This window comes from Emydura macquarii, unplaced genomic scaffold, assembly GCF_026122565.2.
Source record: "Emydura macquarii macquarii isolate MOO-44397 ecotype Brisbane River unplaced genomic scaffold, CSIRO-AGI_Emac_v2 contig_705, whole genome shotgun sequence".
Lineage (NCBI taxonomy): Eukaryota > Metazoa > Chordata > Testudines > Chelidae > Emydura > Emydura macquarii.
The window spans coordinates 15,867,267-15,887,371 of NW_027130842.1; the positions used below are offsets into that span (position 1 = coordinate 15,867,267).

The 20,105-nt window shown below is 39.7% G+C and overlaps 1 protein-coding gene across 11 annotated transcripts in view; it reads left to right on the plus strand.

Annotated features, from left to right (window-relative positions):
* The window catches only part of ARID1B (AT-rich interaction domain 1B), a 388,366-nt gene that overhangs the window by 313,875 nt on the left and 54,386 nt on the right, over positions 1-20,105 (plus strand). For all 11 annotated transcript variants that reach the window (XM_067542455.1, XM_067542458.1, XM_067542461.1 and 8 more), the window contains one exon: positions 14,814-14,959. In XM_067542455.1, the coding sequence (XP_067398556.1) occupies positions 14,814-14,959 (146 nt within the window). The remainder of the gene's footprint in view (positions 1-14,813; positions 14,960-20,105) is intronic.

Consider the following 20,105-nt stretch of genomic DNA (forward strand, 5'->3'; position numbering starts at 1 on the left):
TGTTGAAACAACAAGATAGGTATCTGTCTAGTTTAGAAACCTGCTGCCTCTGCATTGGATTTAATGTGGAACACAAATTAACTTCTGTTTTTAATGGAGAAATATTATCTTTATAGAGCGAATACTAAGAATACAGTACTTTGATTGCTTTTATAGGAAAATCACAGAGCTTGGCCTCCTTAGGAGAAAGGGAGATGTCATTTTGAACACTGTTTTGGAGTGATCAGGAGTATTTCAAGATCCAGATAACAAGCTTTTGTAGATAGGATCAGTTCATTGGTCAGAGAAACTAGTGCTTCATATCATTACCTTAATCTGAAGAACAGGAAGAAAACGTGTGTGATGGGGACCATGGGAAATCAAAAAAGGATGATGATACCCTCGTTCCTAAAATGGAGAAAGGGCTTACTCCAATGAAAGAATGATCAAGTCTCATTGTGACCTGGCACAGGCAGTGTGCAACTCATACAGGAGAGAAAAAGAAGGAAGGGTCTTATACTTTAATGGGGTTGAAATACCAAGGATATTCAGGGGAGGTTAAAAGGAAAGAACGCCTTTTTCTTAAACTATAAACCTTTCAGAGCATGGACTATCTTCCTATGTAGTATGGTGGAGCCTCAATTTTGATTGGGCCACTAGGTTCTAATGTAAGATAAATATTGATAATAAATACCATAAGTACAGCTAATCCCCAAGTGTAAGGGATACATTGTGTACGTTATGGGAGAGCTACCCAACTTTTCTTGTCTACAGCTGTAGACGTGTCTCTGTGTAAATGATCTCAGCAGTTTCACTGAAACTGCCAATCAGTGAGTTTCTGGTGTCTTTTGAGTAAAAGATGCAGGAACAGCTTGCTGGGGATTTGTATTGACATTTGTACTGTGTCACTAACATGAGAATGTCTGGATGCAGAAATCCTGAGGCTGATAATTTTATTATTATTATTATTATTATTATTTTATGATTGGTAAAAAAGTAAATAGCTCCAGGCTGTTGGGCAAGAATGCGAGTGGAAAACCTGCCCATCTGGAAATCCCTTTTCAGGACCTGCTGTCTTGCAATTCCCTTGCCATGTTACTGCACCCTGCTCTGTTGTGTTCAGTGTGCTGGCAGCCAAATGGAATTTACTCTGAAAATCCTGATCTTTGAAGTGAGTGATCAAGATGTTTGTACATTTTCACTTAGCTGACAGCACACTGATCTCAGTAGAGCTGAGTACTGTTCAAAAGCAATGCAAAAATGTGACCGAGGCATCATAAAATCTTAGTGGAGGGATGTGTGAGAATCACAGTGCAAGATCAAAGGGGCAGAGGAAGTTGAGGATCCTAGATTATTTTTGTGGCAGTAGCACATGTGAGGGGAAATTGGATCAGTTCTTCAGCAATTGTACATAGAAAAGTAAGAAAATTTCCATGTCTGTTTCCCTTCCTTTATTTTTTTGGTGACACACATTGGTGACCTTATGGCTGTTAATGCACCAGGAACAGACTCTTACCTGCTTTCAAGTAATTCATACTGGAATTAAAGTTCACAGGGCATTCCGCCTTTTTAATAATGCTATTTATAAACATACACAAAAATAGAAGGTACATAGTGAGAGTCATATGAGTCACTCTTCATTGTGGTTTCAAGTCAAACCGAACTAAACTACCCCGTTGGCATTCTGATTCAGCTTGACTGACTCCTTTCATTCCCATACTGTACAAGGCAATTTGGTTTTTCCAACAAACCAGTTCACTTGCAGGCTGCTGGAGAGAGGGCACCCTACCTAGTGGGTGAAGCAGGACCTTGCCTGGTGGTAGTGGTGGCAGTTTGGAGCAATGGCAAGCATAGAGCCAAGATTCAGATGCCAAGCCAAAAGCTCAGGATCAGGAACACCAAGCTGAAGAGTAAGCCAAAGTCAGTGCTGAGAACTCAAACCAAAGGTCAGAGTGTGAGTCAGAATCAGGGCAGAGAGGCAAGGGCTAAACTGAAACAGGCAGGAATCAAGGCTGGAGCAAGGGCTGGAAAAAGGACTGGAAGCAGGCAGCAGAAGCAAGAGCAGGTCAAGGGCAGCTGCGGGTGTGGTATGCATTGAGCATCCATTGTGCTGCTACAGCTGCAAGATTGAGTTAATAGGTTGCTGGCTTCCCTCATCAGGAGGCATGACTGTTTGGAGAAGGTTCATTGGGCCCAGTTGAGCTCTTTGGGTTGTCTAATGACCTGCTGTGCTCCTGACTTTACTGTTTGGGCTAGAAAATCCCTCTTTGTCCCATCGCATGCTCCACTTGTGCCAAGAAATGTATCTTCTCCTAGTGCTGATGCATTGTATCTGATAGGGACAGTAGAGAAGCAGCTGCCTTTAGAACTGCAGTTTAAATCCACCTTGTCAGTAAGGTAGTCAGGGGTCACTAAGAGAGCATAGCTTCAGTGTGATTACAAACAGTTTGACTTGGTCAGCTTTTGAGCAGTCCTATGTTCTCTGTCACAGAGCATTATGTTGTGTTTATTTAATACAGGTTGCAGTTGTCTACAGATGATTTAGTTTGTTCTTAAACTAGAAAATATACGAGTAGACGCCTCAAAGCACATGGAAGAATAGTATGTAGTAAAAATATTTTGGGAGAGCATTGTGAAATAAAAATTAGTGGCTAAATCCTGCAGTCATTCCACTAAATTTAGGCATGTTTAAAAAAAAAAAAAAAGTTCATAAATTCACATGGTGCTTTACACAGGTTTTGTCTACACGGCAGGGTAATATACGCTAATGATGTGTTGCACAGCAATTGGTCCATGTAGATCTTGCTGGTGAGAACTAAATGTTCCCTAGTGCACTTCAACATAGCTGTTTTAAACAACATTAGGTTAGAGTGTACTATGGACCTTTCCATATGCACCAGGAGGAGTATCTATAGAGACCAATTAAATGCAACACATTAGTGTGCTTTTGAAATTCTACCCCCGTAGTGTGCATTGCCACACCATGTAGACAAGTCCACAGTAGAGTCAAATAACTGCATTTTGCTAAATACACTATATGTGATTTGGGAAAAAAGAGATTAGTGATTTTTTTCTGTGGGTTAGCAACCATATGTGTCTCATCTTGTTATATTACCTTGGGTATGTCTTTTTATGGCCGTATTTTCAAAAGTGGTCTCTAATTTGGGTCTCCAGCTTTAGAAATCTCAGCCCTGCTTTTCAAACGTGTAGAGCACCTCCAGCTCCCATTAACTTCAATTGGAGTTCTAAGTGCTCAGCACTGAAATTCAGGACTTCTTTGTCTAAGGCTATGTCTTCACTGACGGCAGCAAATTCGCCGCCGTCAGATCGACTTATCTGGATTGACTGAGCAGTCAGTGAAGACCTGCTCAGTCGATCCAGAAATAGACGTATGAAGACCACCTTCTCAAGTGGTGTAGCGCTGCATTGACGGGAACGCAGTTCCCGTCGGCGCAGTGCAGTGAAGATGGTGCACAGAACAGAAGCACAGAAGTCGACAGGAGTTACGCAAGTTTTTTGCATAGTTTGCGTAACTCCGGTTGACAGCCGCCAAATCTCCGAGGTTAAGTGTAGGCAAGCCCTAAAGCTGAGCACCAAAATTTCAGACTATTTTTGAAAGTCTGAATCTTAATCCTGCTCCTCATTTTTCCTTGTCTGTAAAACTGGATAAAGAGACTTACCCCATTTTGTCAAATGTTTTGAGGAGTGTAGTTGAAAATACTATGTGGTGGTGATGTTAATAGTCATGAATTAGATTTGCACTTTTCTTTGCTTTTTCAGGGTTTGATATGGTGTAATGCCACTACAATTCACTGGGCTTTTTAGATCCCACCAGGAAATGAGGAGGTGGCCATGAGCCATTAGCAGCATTTAGCAGCAAAAATTGCTAATTTGGTGACAGTAGCTAGTAAATTAACAGATAAATACATGTGGCCACAATTTTCAGAGGTACTCCAAATCAGGCCAATAGAGAACTGAATGCTGGGTTTCTTTTCCCTCTTGGTTTGCATCTCAATGTAATCTGAAATGATAGTAGCTTGCATAGGAGATGCTGGGGACTATCTTATCCCTAAGATGGTAGCAAATTATTCCACATTTCAGTGTTGCCTTTTATGCATGGTGATTGAGCTACCTAGTGCGAGTTGATTCCATTGACATGGTATCAATATGTCCTTGCTGGTACTAACCTGTATGCTTTTGTCATTGATGTTTCATAATGCGTCTTCAATATCATCTGCATTTCAAAGCCATGGCCCCTCCTTGCCCACCCAGACACTCAAGCATACATTTTTCTTTTCCCTCCCTCTGGAAAAATGAATGTTATCAAAAATCTTGTTTTGGTGTCAGCACCCATCACATCAAAAATTTCTTGTTTGTTTGTTTTTTTAATTATTATTATTGTGACTGAGAGTTTCTCCACTAAACAAGGGAAGGGACAAATACATGTTTTGGGAGTTTTATAGTAACAGCTAACCAAAAAGGGGAAGATTAAGCTTTTATATTATATTATATTATATTATATTTTATATTCTATCTATCTATCTGTAGACACACACACAGGGATTACCTTTAAATGCCATTTTACAGCTTTTCTAGCCAGCATCCTGATTTCATACAATTTTGGTTTTGATTTAACAGTTATAAGTCACTGATGAGATTCTGGTCAGAGCACAGCAAGCAATTACTTTTTTATTTTTCTTTCCTTTCTTTCTCTTTCCCAAGTCACAACTTCCCCTGATGGCAGATTACAGCTTCACTTCTCCAAGGAAGCTCATAATGTGGCAAGGGGGAAAATCTATAACAAAAGTGTGTGTGTGTGTGTGTGTGTGTGTGTGTGTGTGTGTGTGTGTGTGTGTGTGTGTGTGTGAGAGAGAGAGAGAGAGAGAGAGAGAATCCTCCAGGGAAAATGTATTTGTAGATCTCACTCCTGAATTACTTTCATTATAATAACCCATTTGGTGTCAGAGTATGACAGATTATAAGCGTTTATGGCTAGTCCCGCTCGAGACAGATTTAAATAAAATACTTTTGGTTATTGTGCAGGTCAGTATGTTTAAATAACAACCCCCCAAATTATACTTTGACATTTAAAAGAGAGAGGAAATATTGTCATGCTGCAGACCGAGCACAGATAAGTGCAAGGCAATTTGGTCAGTACACTGTGATTTGTGAGTACAGTCTAACATACTCATTTTCACAGCTTGTAATCAAGTAGCCACCTTAGCAATGTGTCAGCATTAAAAAAAAATACTTCTTTTAAAATGTTTACACAAATTACCCCCCGGAGAGGCACAGTGCATTCACTGCAGAACCGATGTAGGTTAAAGATCTGGAGTAAATATATGCCTAAAGACCCACAGAAAATGAGAGAAACCTAATCCCCACACACACGCACCAAAAGGTCAAACTCTGATATGTTTCGTTGTGAGAAGTAAGGTTTTACTTTTGTCCTTCTGAGAAGCTTAATCCACTTTTATCATTTTGAGTAGCTAATCCTGACCTACCTCTGGAATTTCTTGATATTGTGTTTCTGATATCCATTTTATAATTAGTCATCTGTCCCAACCTCAGGATGATGACAGCAAAGAGCACTTGACATTAGATGGTAACATTTAATAGGTACTAAACCAATATACCAGTCAGCATTAGATAAAGTAGCTCAGTGCTATGAAGTGGCTTCACTGTAAGAGCTTGAAATGGCCCACTAACCTACTGGTGATTTCAGGTCCAATTAAGTAGCAGCACCTCAGTTTAAAGGGACAGAATTCTTGCTCAAATAGCAGTGACCTCTATTATGCTGTGGACTCCTGGTATTGTCAGTGTATTTTCTGTAATCTCTCTTCTTTCATAAAATTGCCTTGTTTTGCTTTGTTATAATTACCAGATCTAGCATTGCAATCCCTTGTTTTTAATGTAGGGATCAGTACTTCAGCTCAAAAGGCAACGTTAAATGAGATCTCTGCTACTGAGGCCACAGTGTTGCTCTTTTTTACAGAGACAAGGGGTTAAATACCAACCAGTTCTTGGGTTGAATGCAAATGAAAGACAAATAAGCCTCACTTTTTTAAAGGGCACTGTTAATGTGGAGGTCTTGAAAGAGACTAGTTTCACCTGGCATCTGAGAGCACGTCCTTTAAATAGTCAATTCAAACATTTTTCACATTCAGTTTTGTAAAATTTTTATAAGAGTTTTTGTGCTTCCCTGCTGATGTTTATATGGGCCTTCTCAGCAAGGGAGAGTGAGTGAGCCCTCACAATAACAGCATTAAATGTGCTCAGGTCATCCTTCCCTGCCTTCCATCTGTGCACACTTTGCCTGCTTGCCACGTCTGCAGCGGCATTGAGCCAAGGCCACAAAGAGGGAAAGCTGTATCCCCAGATCTGCAGAGTGGCCCCAACGAATGAAAAATATTCCCAGCTCCATGCAAAAGACTGTCAGCTGAAAAAAGGGGCTCTCCCACCTACGTTATACCCCAACTAGCGTTCCACGGCTCTCACCTCCAGGCAGGGTGTGAAGTGGGAGGAATAGGTCTTCCCCAAACCTCCAGGTGTCAGTTGCTCCCTGGCTTCATGATAGGTGTTTGGGGAGTGAAGAAATGGGGTTCACCTAGGCACCCCCCATTCCCTGTTGCTCACCTACTCCATAAAGGGGTCCTGGGAAAAGCGGACACTTTCAGTGTCTCAAACTTGTACACAAAAGCTACTCTGGTTCTGTGTTCCTAGTACATTCCTCAGAAGGCTTGGGGGGGGAGAAGCATGAATCTGAACTCCCCTCCAGAACAGTAAATAGATATGATGTCATCATGCTTAGTGCATGAGACAGGAAGAGCAACTATCAACAAACCAGTAAATAAAACTGTAGAATTTATTCCTAATATCTTTCAGTCACAGTACCTTGAGGATTACTTGTAGCAATAATAGGTCAAAGCAAAACAAAAAAGGTAGATATAAATGTGTTGGGTTTGGTTTTTTTTGGGCTAATGGCATCATTTTAAATTTGCAGTAGCCCAAATACCTTTCCTTCAAAATGGAAAGAAAAACGTATGCTAAGATATCGTAGGATCATAGACATTAGGGATGGAAAAGACTTAGTGCATCATCTAGTTCATTCCCCTACAAATGCAGAATTATTCCTTATCGAGTATTTTCTAATGCCTTGTGTAATCTATTTGTAAAAGTATAAAGGAACGGGATTTCCATCACTTCCCTTGGAGGATAAATGCCCCTTATGGTTAGGATGTTTTCCATTACATTTAGCCTAACTTTTTCTTTTCTTAATTTCTTCTTGTTATTCCTACTTATAATCACCTGCATTACCTTTAACCAGTTCCTTCCTTGGTGATCATACCCTTAATGTGATGTATGCCTCATTGGATTTCTTCAGCAGTATAATATACCGCTGGTTAGTTGAGTTCTCACCAGTAGATGTCACTATACGTGTAAAAACTGTTTTTTAAATATCCCAGCAATTAATTTTAATTTTGCCTTGCAAAAATAAAGAGTTTTGGGGGCATACAGGGAAGGGATTGGTAATATATTTTCAAATAACTACTACTTAAACAGTATATCAAATACTCCTTTACTGAAAGCAACACAGAAGGAAGCATAAGATTTTTGACTTTATTCCAACAACCAACAGATGATATTATGACCTTAAGCATATATAAATATGTTTAGCAGCTGCTGTGTAACATATTTATAAGTGTTTAGTGACCTGGAGGTTAATCAAAATGAGTTTGGTGATCTCGGCTCAGTTGTTAATGGACTCTACTTCATATTATAGCATTGATGCAACAGTTTGTCACAGTCAGTAGTCTTTACTCAAAGGGAGGCCTACTGTAAAATGAGAATTAGAAGTAATACCTACTTTTTCCCCAACCAGAAACTGCCCATTCCAGGCCATCATAGAGCAGTACAGTTTGAGAGCTCTGTATTGGACACTGCATCTGACCTCAGGATAAAATAGTCTTTATTTTACAAAATGTCAGCTATCGGGGTCTCTAAATTGTGTCATGGGTAATACAGTTCAGTACTTTGACAGGAGAACATCAAAGAAAACAAATTCTACAGGAACTGGTGCTCGGTGATTCAGTCGGTGACATCCTCTTCTCTGATTCATTACTGAACTAATGCACTAGGATGGAAAAGGTTTACAGTGAAAACTGAAGTTCTTCTCTGAGTAGTGTCCCTGTGGATGCTCCACTTTGGGTGCACATGCGCCCCTGCGCCTTTGATTGCAGATTTTTGGTAGCAGTGCCCATTCTACCCACACATGCACCCTACACATCCTTGTGCCCCATTTTGAGGCTATATAGGTCTGTGGGTGAACTGGATTCAGTTCCTTCTCAGCTGCCTTCTGCCAGAAGCAGAGTCTAGCATGTGTCTGTTTACTGTGTACCTGCTTCCCCCTTTTATTAGTGTTTTATCTTTGTAATTCGTTCTTAATAGTAATAGGTTTAGTACTTTATAGTTGGAATGTTTGTTCCCCTTTTCTTAAAAAAATACATTTTTGTTTTTCTTTTTTCTCCTATTGAGGGACTTGAACAATTTCTTCTTCTGTTGGAGTTGCCAGGCCATCCAGGATTTAAAAGTTGCCTCTCTTGTCATAAGCAATCCCTGTTAGTGATAGGTACTCCCACCACATTCATTGCTTGGGAGATTCTCACATTCCCAGCAAGTGTAAAATCTGCTTTTCTTTTAAGGGAAGATCCCAGAAAAATAGGGAAATTAAGTATAGACTATTAATGATGGAGCAAGATTTAAAACCGGCTTCGGGCACAGGTACAGAGAATCCTCTTGTATAGGGACCCTCATGTCGGTCATTGACCCCTCATCATCGATATCACAATCATGGAGAGTGTCTAAGGAGAAAATGACACTGAAACCCCAGTCCCCAACACTGTCTTTGACTGAGATACTGATAAGCACACCGCCAGTACTAAGAGTTTCCCACTCCAAGTATAAGGGAATAAAAGGAGCAAAACAACGAAGAGTTTCTCATCAAAGAAGAGCTGGTTACCGGAGGCCTCAGGCTCCAAGAGGAGTGATCGTGAGGCTCTGAGTACTGTGAGTACCATGAAGCATATTAAGACTTCAGCTGAATCCTATATATCAGTGGTAAAGTGCTCAGTACTGAAAACCCCTACTGCCAAGGGATCAGCTTCAGTGAAATCCTCAAGCCCCTCGGTGCCAACAACAGCATCTCACATAATGGCCTCCGCAGTACCATCAGTGCCAGTACTGATTTCTGTTATGCTTTTGGTACTGCAGAAATTCCGATACCCGGAAGACCATATGGTACTGAATGAGTCTGATTCTCCGCTTCTTGCAATCTCTGGTTGCCTTTCAGTACTGAGGTTTGCTGGGTCACTGACTGCTCATGTTTCTAGGAGACCTGGCTCTTCTCCACCTTTCACAATCCATGAGATGGGTTTGTCACCGCTAATACGCATGTGGAGGAACATTCTGACTCAGACTCTGAATTTTCTGTTCGAGGATTGCCAGTTTGTTCCAGGAGACGCCATTCCCTGTTGCAGATGCAACAGAGGCAGGACACAGACCCCCTCTGCCTTCCAACCCTTGGGATGGACCAGCATTAGTTCCTCCTCCCGCCCCCTCCCACCCCCCACTCAATGCCTTATGGACAATATACCGCCAGCAATTTCGAGGGACCTCAACCCACTCCCACAGGAAACACAGAAAACCTCATTTCTGGGTACCATCCATCCCTCCTTCCCATTCTGAGCCAGAGGAGATCTTTGATGAGCAAGAGGCAAGGGCAGACGAGGTTTTTATTTTCTCATCCACCACCAAACTCTCTGATCATGGATGCAGTCAATGAAAGGGGTAGGCAGCATATCCAAAAAGCCACCCCTTATAATAGGGATCAGAAATATCTGGTCTGTTTGGTCATGAGAGCTATTTGTCAGCAATACTCAGTTCAGGTTAGCTGACCACCAGGTGCTGATGTCAAGATACGACTACCTGAACTATGAAAAGTTTAATGTTTTATTGACCATTTACTACAGGAACATCGAGAACAGTTGAGTACCATAATAAAGGATGTTCAGCTTTTGGCAAAAACTTCACATCAGGCTTCACTTGATGTGGCAGACACTGGAGCCAAGTCTATTTCCATTGCGGCGGGAGTGATGAGGCAAGCTTTCTCGATTCAGTTGTCCAGGTTTCCGCGAAGTACAATGAACTGTGGAAGATTTCTTTCGATAGCCAGAAACTTTTCGCAGATTCCACAGACTAAATGTTTCTTACCCTAAGGGAGTCTAAGGCAACACTTAGGTGTCCTGCAAATACAAGGAATTTTAGCAGGTATCAGTCGACAGAAAGATCCTGCTCTGCTCAATATTCCACCTTCCATAGGCACCGGAAACACCAGCTAAGAGCTCAAGGTTTTCAGAGAAAGAGCTGCAACTATCTTGATTGTTTCTTCCCAGTCTTCAATGTCATTCAAATGCCAATTTTGATGGTTTGGTCAAGAGTCCAGACTACTCAGTGACCAGGTTTTATCAATTGCACTACACAACCCCCTTCCTTAAATTGAACACTGCCCTATCTATTTCATCAAGCATGGGAGGATATAACCTGGACAAACGGGTATTGGAAGTCATTACTTTGGGTTATACTATCCAATTTACCTCCACACTGCCCTTTCAGTCACCTTTCCCATCCCTCTTCAGGGACTCCTCTCACAAGCAATTGCTGACACAGAAGATATCATCACTCCTAAGTCTAGGGGCCATAGAGCTAGTCCCACTTCAACACGGGGAAAAGGTTCTATTCAAGATATTTTCTGGTACCCAAGAAAAATGGAGGTTGGAGGGCCAATACTAGATCACAGACAATTGAACAAGCATGCCAGAAAATTGGAAAATGAAAAATGCCAGAAAATGCCAGAAATTCAGGGTAGTGTTCCTAGCAGCTATAATTCGCTCTCTGGAATCGGGACTGATTTACAACCCTCATCTTCAAAGATACTTTCTTCCAAATGGTGATTCATCCTTCCCATAAAAGATTTCTTCATTTCACTTTCAGTCACAATCATTACCAGTACCGTGTCCTACCCTTCAGCCTATCATCCACCTCGAGGGTGTTCTCAAATCATGGTGGTCATTTCCACCTACTGCTGTCTAGGAATAACTGTTTTTCCCTACTTCAACAATTGGCTTCTCAAGGGTTGGTCATATCAGGAGGTATGGTCAGCAGTTCAAATAACTTCACTATTCCAAAGTCTAGGCCTGCAGATAATCTTGAGAAATCAATCTTGACCGCATACAACAAATTCTCTTGACTTCTGGAGTCAATAGGGGGCAGAGCGTATCTCCTTCTCAACAGATTCCTTGCTCTAAAGAACTTTATACAAAGAGAGCAGCTCAGCCGACAATTTCCAGAAAGGACGTGACTGAAACTGTTGGAACACATTGCATTTTTGTGACATAAAATGCCAGGTTGCATCTTCAATGTCTCTGCAGTGGCTCAGGACTGTTAATGTACCCAACAAAATCAGTGTCAACAAGCAGGTATCTGTACCCAGTCAGATCCTACAATCAATCATCTGGTGGCTGAATCCATCCAAAGTCATCTTAACATTGGATGCTTCCCTCTTGGGATGTGGAGTACATTTGGGTCCTTGCACAGCCCAAAGCAAATGGTCACAATAGGATCAGCGCTTGCACATTAATGTATTGAAATTAAGGACGGTCAGAAATGTTTGCTTCCACTTTCTTCCCATAATCAAAAGCAAGTCCCTCAAGATCATGACAGAAAACATAGTGTGTGGAGAAGGAACTGAATGTGGTTCACCTGCACAGCCCTGTATAGCTTCGGTATGAAGCATGAGGATGTGTAGGGTGCATGTGTGGGCACAACGGGCACTGCTGCCAAAAATTTTTGATCAAAAGAACAGGGGTGCATGCTCACCAAAGTGGAGCACCCGCAGGGACATACGTCTCAAAGAACTCCAGTTCTGCACAAGGTGAGTAACTTCTCTTTCTGTCACTTCTTATCATTATGGTCATTCAGAATTCCAAGGCAAGATTGGATAGCTTTTCGGATGTCCTGGCCAAAGCTATCAGTATCATTATGTTTACCTGATACTCACCTGTGGCTTTAACTGGAAATAGCTTTGCACTTTTGTTTAAAAACTGTTGCATAGTATTGTTATGCACTGCTTAACAATTGTCATGTTTGATCACTGTGGTACGTGATGTGAGCCCTATATATAGCTTGTATGTCAATTTAAGACCACAGTCCTACAGCCAGATCTTTACAGATGGATCCTTACACCTTCATGGAGCCCCATAGTTAGTAAAAACAATTTGCCATGAAAAATGCTATAAAATAGATCAGGTATTCTTGTTGTACTGTTATAATATTATTGAACCAAGAACATGGTGGAAATCTATATTGTTTCTTAAAAGCAAATGGTAGCTATAAGAAAGACATTAGCTTGTAAAGCTTATTTCCCATCTCTCCCTTCCCATCTCACCCCTTGAAAGAAGCTTTCAGAATTTATATATATTGTGTATTATGCCATAGAAAGAGACCTGCAGGATTTTCCCCATTTTGTTAGTATTTGTAGCCCTTAATGATAAAGATCTCATTTATCCAGAGTAAAAAGCATTTTTCCATCAGATATTCTTGTGATACATAACAGTTTTTAGGCAAAACTTTGGGAAATGCCTTTTTTTCTTTTTTTTCTTTTTTTTTTTTTAAAGGTTACAATATTTACATAAGAAAGGCTTGTCTGTAACACTGAACTCTTTTAAAGTTGTTGCCAAATGGTTCAACTCTTAATTTCCCTTTATAATTTTCCCTTGGAGAATTGCACCACTATGCATTTTTTTTAAATTTTCCTCCACAACTTATCCTAAGTTTCATCAGAGATATCACATTGTATGACAGTTGTCTCCTTCATATCAAAAGAAATCCTTTGCCTCTTTGCAGGAGTGAAGAAAAGTTTGTTTTCCATAGAGCAAAGGACAAAACTGACTTGGAAAAAAAAGATGCTGTATTTAGACAACATATTCTCTACTACTTTAAAGAAAATCACAACATATCTGCAAAATTAAACCAAATGGTGCTTTAATGTTTTATACCCCACTCCTAAAGGAAAAGATCAATTCCTATCAAGGATCTTGGAAATGTAACATTATTTTGCAAAACATTAAAAAATACTGAAGCTATCAAGTCATTCAGGGGTTGTAGGTTTGTTTTTATGTTTTCTGGATTTGTTTATTTGTTTTGTTTGTTCTGGGTTTTTTAATATTACATAACATTGAAAATAACATTTATACCAAAACTACTTGTAAGATAGCTAAACGTTCTCTCTACTAGACGGGGTCACTAACGATGGTTTTATAACTTTTATTTTGTGTTTTGAAAAACACAAAATAAAATTTACAAGGTGTTTAATGGAGAAACTCTTAGGTTTGGGGTTTATATTTTCGCATGTATGCTATGCATATACAAGTATACTTGTGCATGTGTTTTATAGATATCTCTATATATAGGCATAATGAATATCAATGTGTGTGCGCAGACATAAGTATACCAATGTATGGTACATAATTACATCATAGGTGTAAGGAATAAAGGGAATATTTTTGACTGGGTTGGACATTGTGTTTACTAGAAAGAACTGCAAAAACCAATAGTTTATACAACTGAGCAAATTCCTTTTGTTCATGAAAATTTGCTAAACATAAAATCTTCTGTCTAACCTTTACTAGATGGATGATAATATTTTTTTTTTAAAATTACTGGTCCCTAGTGAGTGGAGGAGTATCATTTGGCAAAGCTTCATTCAGGACACTTTGTGCAAACTAAGATCCCAGTTATGCAAACATGTATATATACCTGTGGGTAACTGAAGCATATGAGTATTTCCACTGGGACTTCTTTGTCAGTAAAGAACATACATAGCTGTTTGCCGGATTGCGGCCTAAATGGAACACACAGTACCTTGTGTATGTGTTGTGCCCAGTGCTGTAATCAAGTCCATAATCAGATTCTTTACCTTAATTCTTTTGGTGTCATCTACTGAAGGATTGATTCCATAACCCTGTGAACAAAGTCAGGACTGACAACAAAAAAATCTACTGTGGTGCAGAATCTGGGTTTTGGGGAAAAGAAGCAGCAGTCGCAATATATGACATTCACATGGTTGGAAAATGCCATTAAAGCCATTTTTGGGCATTAATGATTCTCAAAGTGCACATGATGTGCACATATGTTTTCATGTACAGCTAATGTTCACTCTCCACCACAAGGATTTGAAATCTTAGTGCAAACAAGACACCTTTACTAAGAGCAAATAAGTGAATTTCCTAAAAATAACCACCACTCCACACAGTTTTCTTTGGTTTTGGTTTTGTTTGTGTATGGGTTTTGTGACAGACAAAGGAGTTTTAATATAAGATCAAGAGAACTTTTTTTTTTTTTTTTTAAACAGAGCTTGCCCCAGTTGCTTTTCTTATGCCAATTTCAAATTGCCCTGTCTCCCTCCTCTGAGTCCATCACTCTTTTCCCTTGGAACAGATAATAATCTATACCTCCTTGAGTGGCGTTATGTTGTATCAGTTCAAATTAATAAATTGTGTACATTTTTGGTGGTTTGTGTTCAATTTAATTCTGTCTCAGATTATACAGTAACTAATTCAACACTAATAGCCCCCCAGTGCAGGTAAAAAACTAATTGTCTGCCTCTTCCTTAGCTACCTGTGAATGCTAAGAGATGAACACTGTGACAAATCATAACACACCCCACAGAGGAATAGATACATAATGAGAGCCTGTGTGTATGCTTTCTCTTCACATAGGCAAGGCAGTTTTCCTGGCATGAATCAGAGTGGTATTATGGGATCCAGCTCTCCCTACACACAGCCGATGAACAACAGCTCTGGCCTGATGAACCCACAAGCTCCTCCTTACAGCATGGCACCTAACGTGGTTAACAGTTCAACAGGTAATGGTGGGTAACATTCCAGGAGGGACCTTCCTCCATGAATCTCTTTAAAGGTACAAGCCCTCGAATGATGGCAGAGGGGTTCTTCTTTATACAGTATACTAGCTGAGTGCGTGTTATTGACTGTACAGTGCTGAGGTGCTCAGATTTTTTGGGGAAATACTTGATAAATTTCTGCTACAATCAGATCTTTCTCACATTGTGTATACATGAATGTGATGATTTTGAAAAGTTTTGGCAGTGCAATTGATGTTGGGGTCAAACTTGGCCTATCTTTGGGGTGGGGGAGGTTGCAGAGAGAGAGAGACCCCTATATTCTCAAAAGTGACTAGTTTTGGGTGCCTCGCTCTTTGAGATCCCATCTTGAGACATTGAAAATGGGCCTAATTTTTAGAAAGTGCTGAGCATCTTTCCTCTGAAAATCAGGCCACTTCAAGACACTATAAGTTGGGCACCCATAGTAACTAGTCATTTTTGAAAATATGTACCATATACGTTGTGTTTGCAAAGTTAGTATGTTTCATTTGCTTATTGACATGTTAGTATTTGAAACAATTGGATTTGGAAAGAATCAGAAAAAAATGTCAAATGCAAACAAGATATATTTGAAATATCTATTACAATTGTGTTACAGGTTGTGTCTTGCACTATGGGAGTTTAGGATTATTATTAGTACTGTTATTTGTTGCACTATGTGTGGCTTCCATACCCCATAACACCTGTGAAAGGAAGCCAAATTAATGTAATTCTCTGTTGATAATATTCTTCTGTGTTACATGTTAAAGTGTACAATATTGAGAAGCTCCTCGCCCCGTCTGAAATGTTAACAGCTAAATTCCAGCAAGATCACATCTGAGTACAAGTTTATTCTTTTGATTTTCCAAGACATTAGGGAGTTTTGGATAGGATTTCAGTGACCTTAGAACAGTGATACTCAGACTGAGGTTCCTGAGTGTTAGTTGGCTCTTTAATGTGCCTCCCACGGCTCTTTGCAGTACATGATATTAAAACACTATGTGATTTAATTATTAACCAATCAGGATCTTTTACTGTGTTATTTTGGGTAACATTGATCACTAATTTGGCTCTGAACCACTGAGGTCTGCGTGTCACTGGCATTAACTTCAAAATATTTGAGCCAAAACCTTTGAGTCTCTATCTATGGACTTGCTATTTATAGGTATACCTCATGGAGAAGCTTTGGTTTTTGTGGGGTTTCCAGGAAAGGTGTTACAAAGCTCAGGCAGGTTGATGTGATTCCTCTCTTCAGCTGGTACAGTATCTGACTTACCTGTTGTTGCTTAAGCACTACAGTATGTCAAGTACAAGCTGAACTGTATAATACCATGAGCCTAGGTTTTTTTATACCTTTCTCCCAACTCTACCTTCCCTGTTTCTTTTCTCTTTCCTTCTCCTCCTTTCCAATTCTTTTCCTCTTCAACTATGTCCCCTTTTGCTTCCAGATAGAAAATGGACACTGACATCACAGTACCTCATTATATTCAGGGTGGTGGTGTTCTTTTCATTGACCACCATTAAACGGGTTTTCCAGCTAACTTATTTTTCAAGTGATCATGGTATGCTTTCTGTTAGTGGGAGAAAAAGAATGGAATCAGAAAGAGATATTTTATAAAATAAAATTGCTTTTCCTAAATGTTGGCTAGGAGGCCATTTATTTGTCCAGGCAGCATACTTATATTCTGGATGAAAAGGGAAAAGCTATTGAACAGGCCATTAGTTAATGCCTTGCATTTCCCCCACCACAGCTGTCCTAGGTAATATTATATTTGGGTTGTGTAGTTATGTGTTTTGTCTGGCTTGCTGAAATAAAATTACTTCTGAGCATTGAAACTACACTATAAATTCTGGCTTGCCATTAGCAGCAGTAATTTTTCCCCCTTTTTCTTTGGCCCCCAGAGCTGCAAAAATAACCAACAACAAACAGATGGCAGAGTTCCCTGCCTAAGAAGATTTATGTATTCCTAAGGAATAACCAGTTTAAAGGAAGATTCACAGAGGTTTTTTTTGTTCAGATAATTCAACCATTCATTATTTCATACAGTGGAAATCTGTTCAATGCAAGGCCATTTATCCTAGCAGTCTTTTGTATGGGCTAGTCATATTCTTTTTATTGTGTTATGCATTCTGAAATATTGGATTTTTAATAATTTAAACATTTATCAGAGGATTTTTTTTTTCCGCCTGTGCATTTGCGAGGTTTTTCTTTTGTTCCAGTTTTATTAATTCAGAGGTTACCCAATGGGAAGTGAAGTATGAGATGAACTAGAGGAGTTCATGTTGCCATTTTACCTCTGAAACAATACATACGTTTATTGTGCTGTACTGCTTCTTGCAGTAGGACTACAAGACGACATATGGACTGTGTCAGACCAGAGTGGGGGAAAAAAGGGGGAGACAAATTTGAGAGTATGCTGGTGCTGAGCAATGGGAATTCTCTATTTCTCCCATGTCCTGAAACATCACCACTCCCATTCCACACACGTCAAGGAAGTAGGAGGTTGAACTTCCAAGATAAGAACTGCTCTAAATGCAGTAGTTATGATAACTTTGTGTTGGATAGAGAGGGTTGCCAGAATGCTCTGTTCTTGCTGAAGTGCAGCATTTGAGGAGGTAAAGAGCAAACAGATGAAGACTGTTAAATGACTGAAAATGGGATTTACTGTGCTATCGACACCAACTTAGCCTAGTGGCACTTCAGCCATTCTTCTGCTAAGTTAAGACAACATGGCAGTTTAAAAATGTGTTTTAGCTAGTGTACAGGGCCAAAAAAAGCCTCCTGTGTAGTGACAAATTGTTACAGGCTTCAGTGAGCAAGTAATTATTTAAATGGAGCCAGCATGAATATGAATGTGACAACTACTTCTTCAGCTATAATGCCAGGGAAAAAATACAGTAAGCAGGAGGGGATTTAAAAAAAAAAAAAAAATAAGCATATTTTAAGATTTTACTGATACGAGAGAGGGATTTTGTACTGATGTTATTGGGGATTATTTCTACAATGGTTTTATTCATAATAGAGTTGCATTGTTGCTCAATATGAGCTAATATTTGTTTTTGCAGATTGGATTTTTATTATTAATTAATATTTATTAGTCCCAATCAGCCCTGTTTTTTTCTTTGATATTTTAAATTAAACAGATGCCACAAGTTCCATGAAAGATGGCTTTGCAATTCTATGTCTTGTTACTTAAGCAGTCACCATGTATGAAGCAGAGCACAGTCACAATTTCTGCTGACATAGAGTAATTTAGGACATTGGAATTGCCAGGCTGGATCAAACCAGTGGTCTATCTAGTACAGTGTCCTCTCTGTGACAGTACCAGATGCTTCAGAAGAAAGTGCTAGAATCCCCTGACAATTATGAAACAAACTGCCATAGAGCATGCTTTTCCTTTTCCCATCCCCCCATCATCTTGTGTCCTGAAACATGAGGGTTTATAGCTCTTATTAATATATTATTCTATTTAGAGTTAAATTGCCCAATTTAACTTCCTTTATTGCTTTTTTTTAAAAAAAGAGCAACAAAAAACTTTCACAAAACTGAAGCCCAATAAAAATGTTTCCATGACATGGTTTTATAATGGAAATTGATTATTTAAACAATCAGTCCCATGGAGCTCTTGTATCTCAAATGTTTCAGCACTGTGCTTGTGCATGAGAATCAGAAAGTGACACTAAGGCCACATCTACCCTACAGGGCCTGTAGCAGCATAGCTAGTGCGCTGTAGCGATGCCGTGCCATAGTGTAGATGCAGCCTACAGTGATGGAATGGGTTTTTCCATCTCTGTAGGAACACCTCCCTGAGCATCAGTAGCTACGTTGATGGAAATGTTCTTCCATCAACCTGGCTGTGTTTACATTAGGGGTTAGCTCAGCATATGGTGCTCAGGGGTGTGGATTTTTCAGACCCAAGTGCCATAGCTACATCAACCTACATTTTAAGCGTAAACCAGTCCAGATTTCTTTTGCACTTCTGCAGATGGATAAAACATTGAGCATAGCTTCATCTCTCTCTTTAGTGCAAGGGACCACCCTCATTACAGACCCATGGTCTCTGTCCTACACAAACCTGTCATTTTCTTGCTTCTATCATTGATTGTAAATTATTTATCTCAGAAATGCCAAATTATGAAAGTGAGATCATGGAAAATGTTGTTTGGGCTAAAGAAATTAAAGGGACACTGTCAAATTAAAAATCATACATATTTTTGTAATTGGTTAGATGCTTGGTCAGGATAACAGTTACATTATTAAAATGGAGGAATTTTTTTTAGAAAATGTATTATTTTTCACTATGTTGCTATTTAGTTACATTTTCATTTTTCTGATCTTTTACAATGAAAATGTGCCTCATATTTCTCGTCAGTAACTCCTCTGGCTGACAAAGCAGCAGTGTCAATGAGCTTCCACATGGGTCTCGCTTTCTCATTGGGATGAGGAATAACTTCCATTCCTCCACAGGAGGGAAAAAAGGGGCCCATTGTAAGGTTTATAATTAGTGATCAGATTTTGAAAAGTTATGGTCACATGATCACCAGCCTATCAAATTATTTGTCCTATTGTATTTCTGAAGATTTTTGGACACTTCCTTCGTCTTATAAATAGCAGATTTTTAAACCTGAGTCTCCAGAGTCATTTAAAAAGCTTCTCTGAGGTCACCATCTCCTGCTGTATGATACTCTCTTCCAGCCCCTCACCCCCTCCATATAATGCATATTGCAACTACTGCAGCTACTACAGCTCGCAGAGGACTATATGACTCATGGAATTAATAACAGTGTACAGATCTGTTCACGTCTAGTCCATGTTGGTAGTGACAGTCATTCGGTGACTTGTATTACCTGATGTCTTGCCATTTGTTAGGGGACAGATATCCATATTGCAGAAACCTAAATCATAGTTAGCAGTCTCAGCAGAGACTGAATGGTTACAAAGATTCAGGCCCAAAATTCTGCAAAGTCTGATGCACAAGCTTAACTTTAGTTTCATGAGTAGTTTAATTGAAGTTGATGGAGCTTCTCATCTGCATAGGTCTGTCAGGGCCCAGGTTATTTTTTCACCTGTAGAGCGAGGTCCCCTCAGGCAAGGATTTGAGGCACATTGGCAGTGTTGCTGTCTATGCCA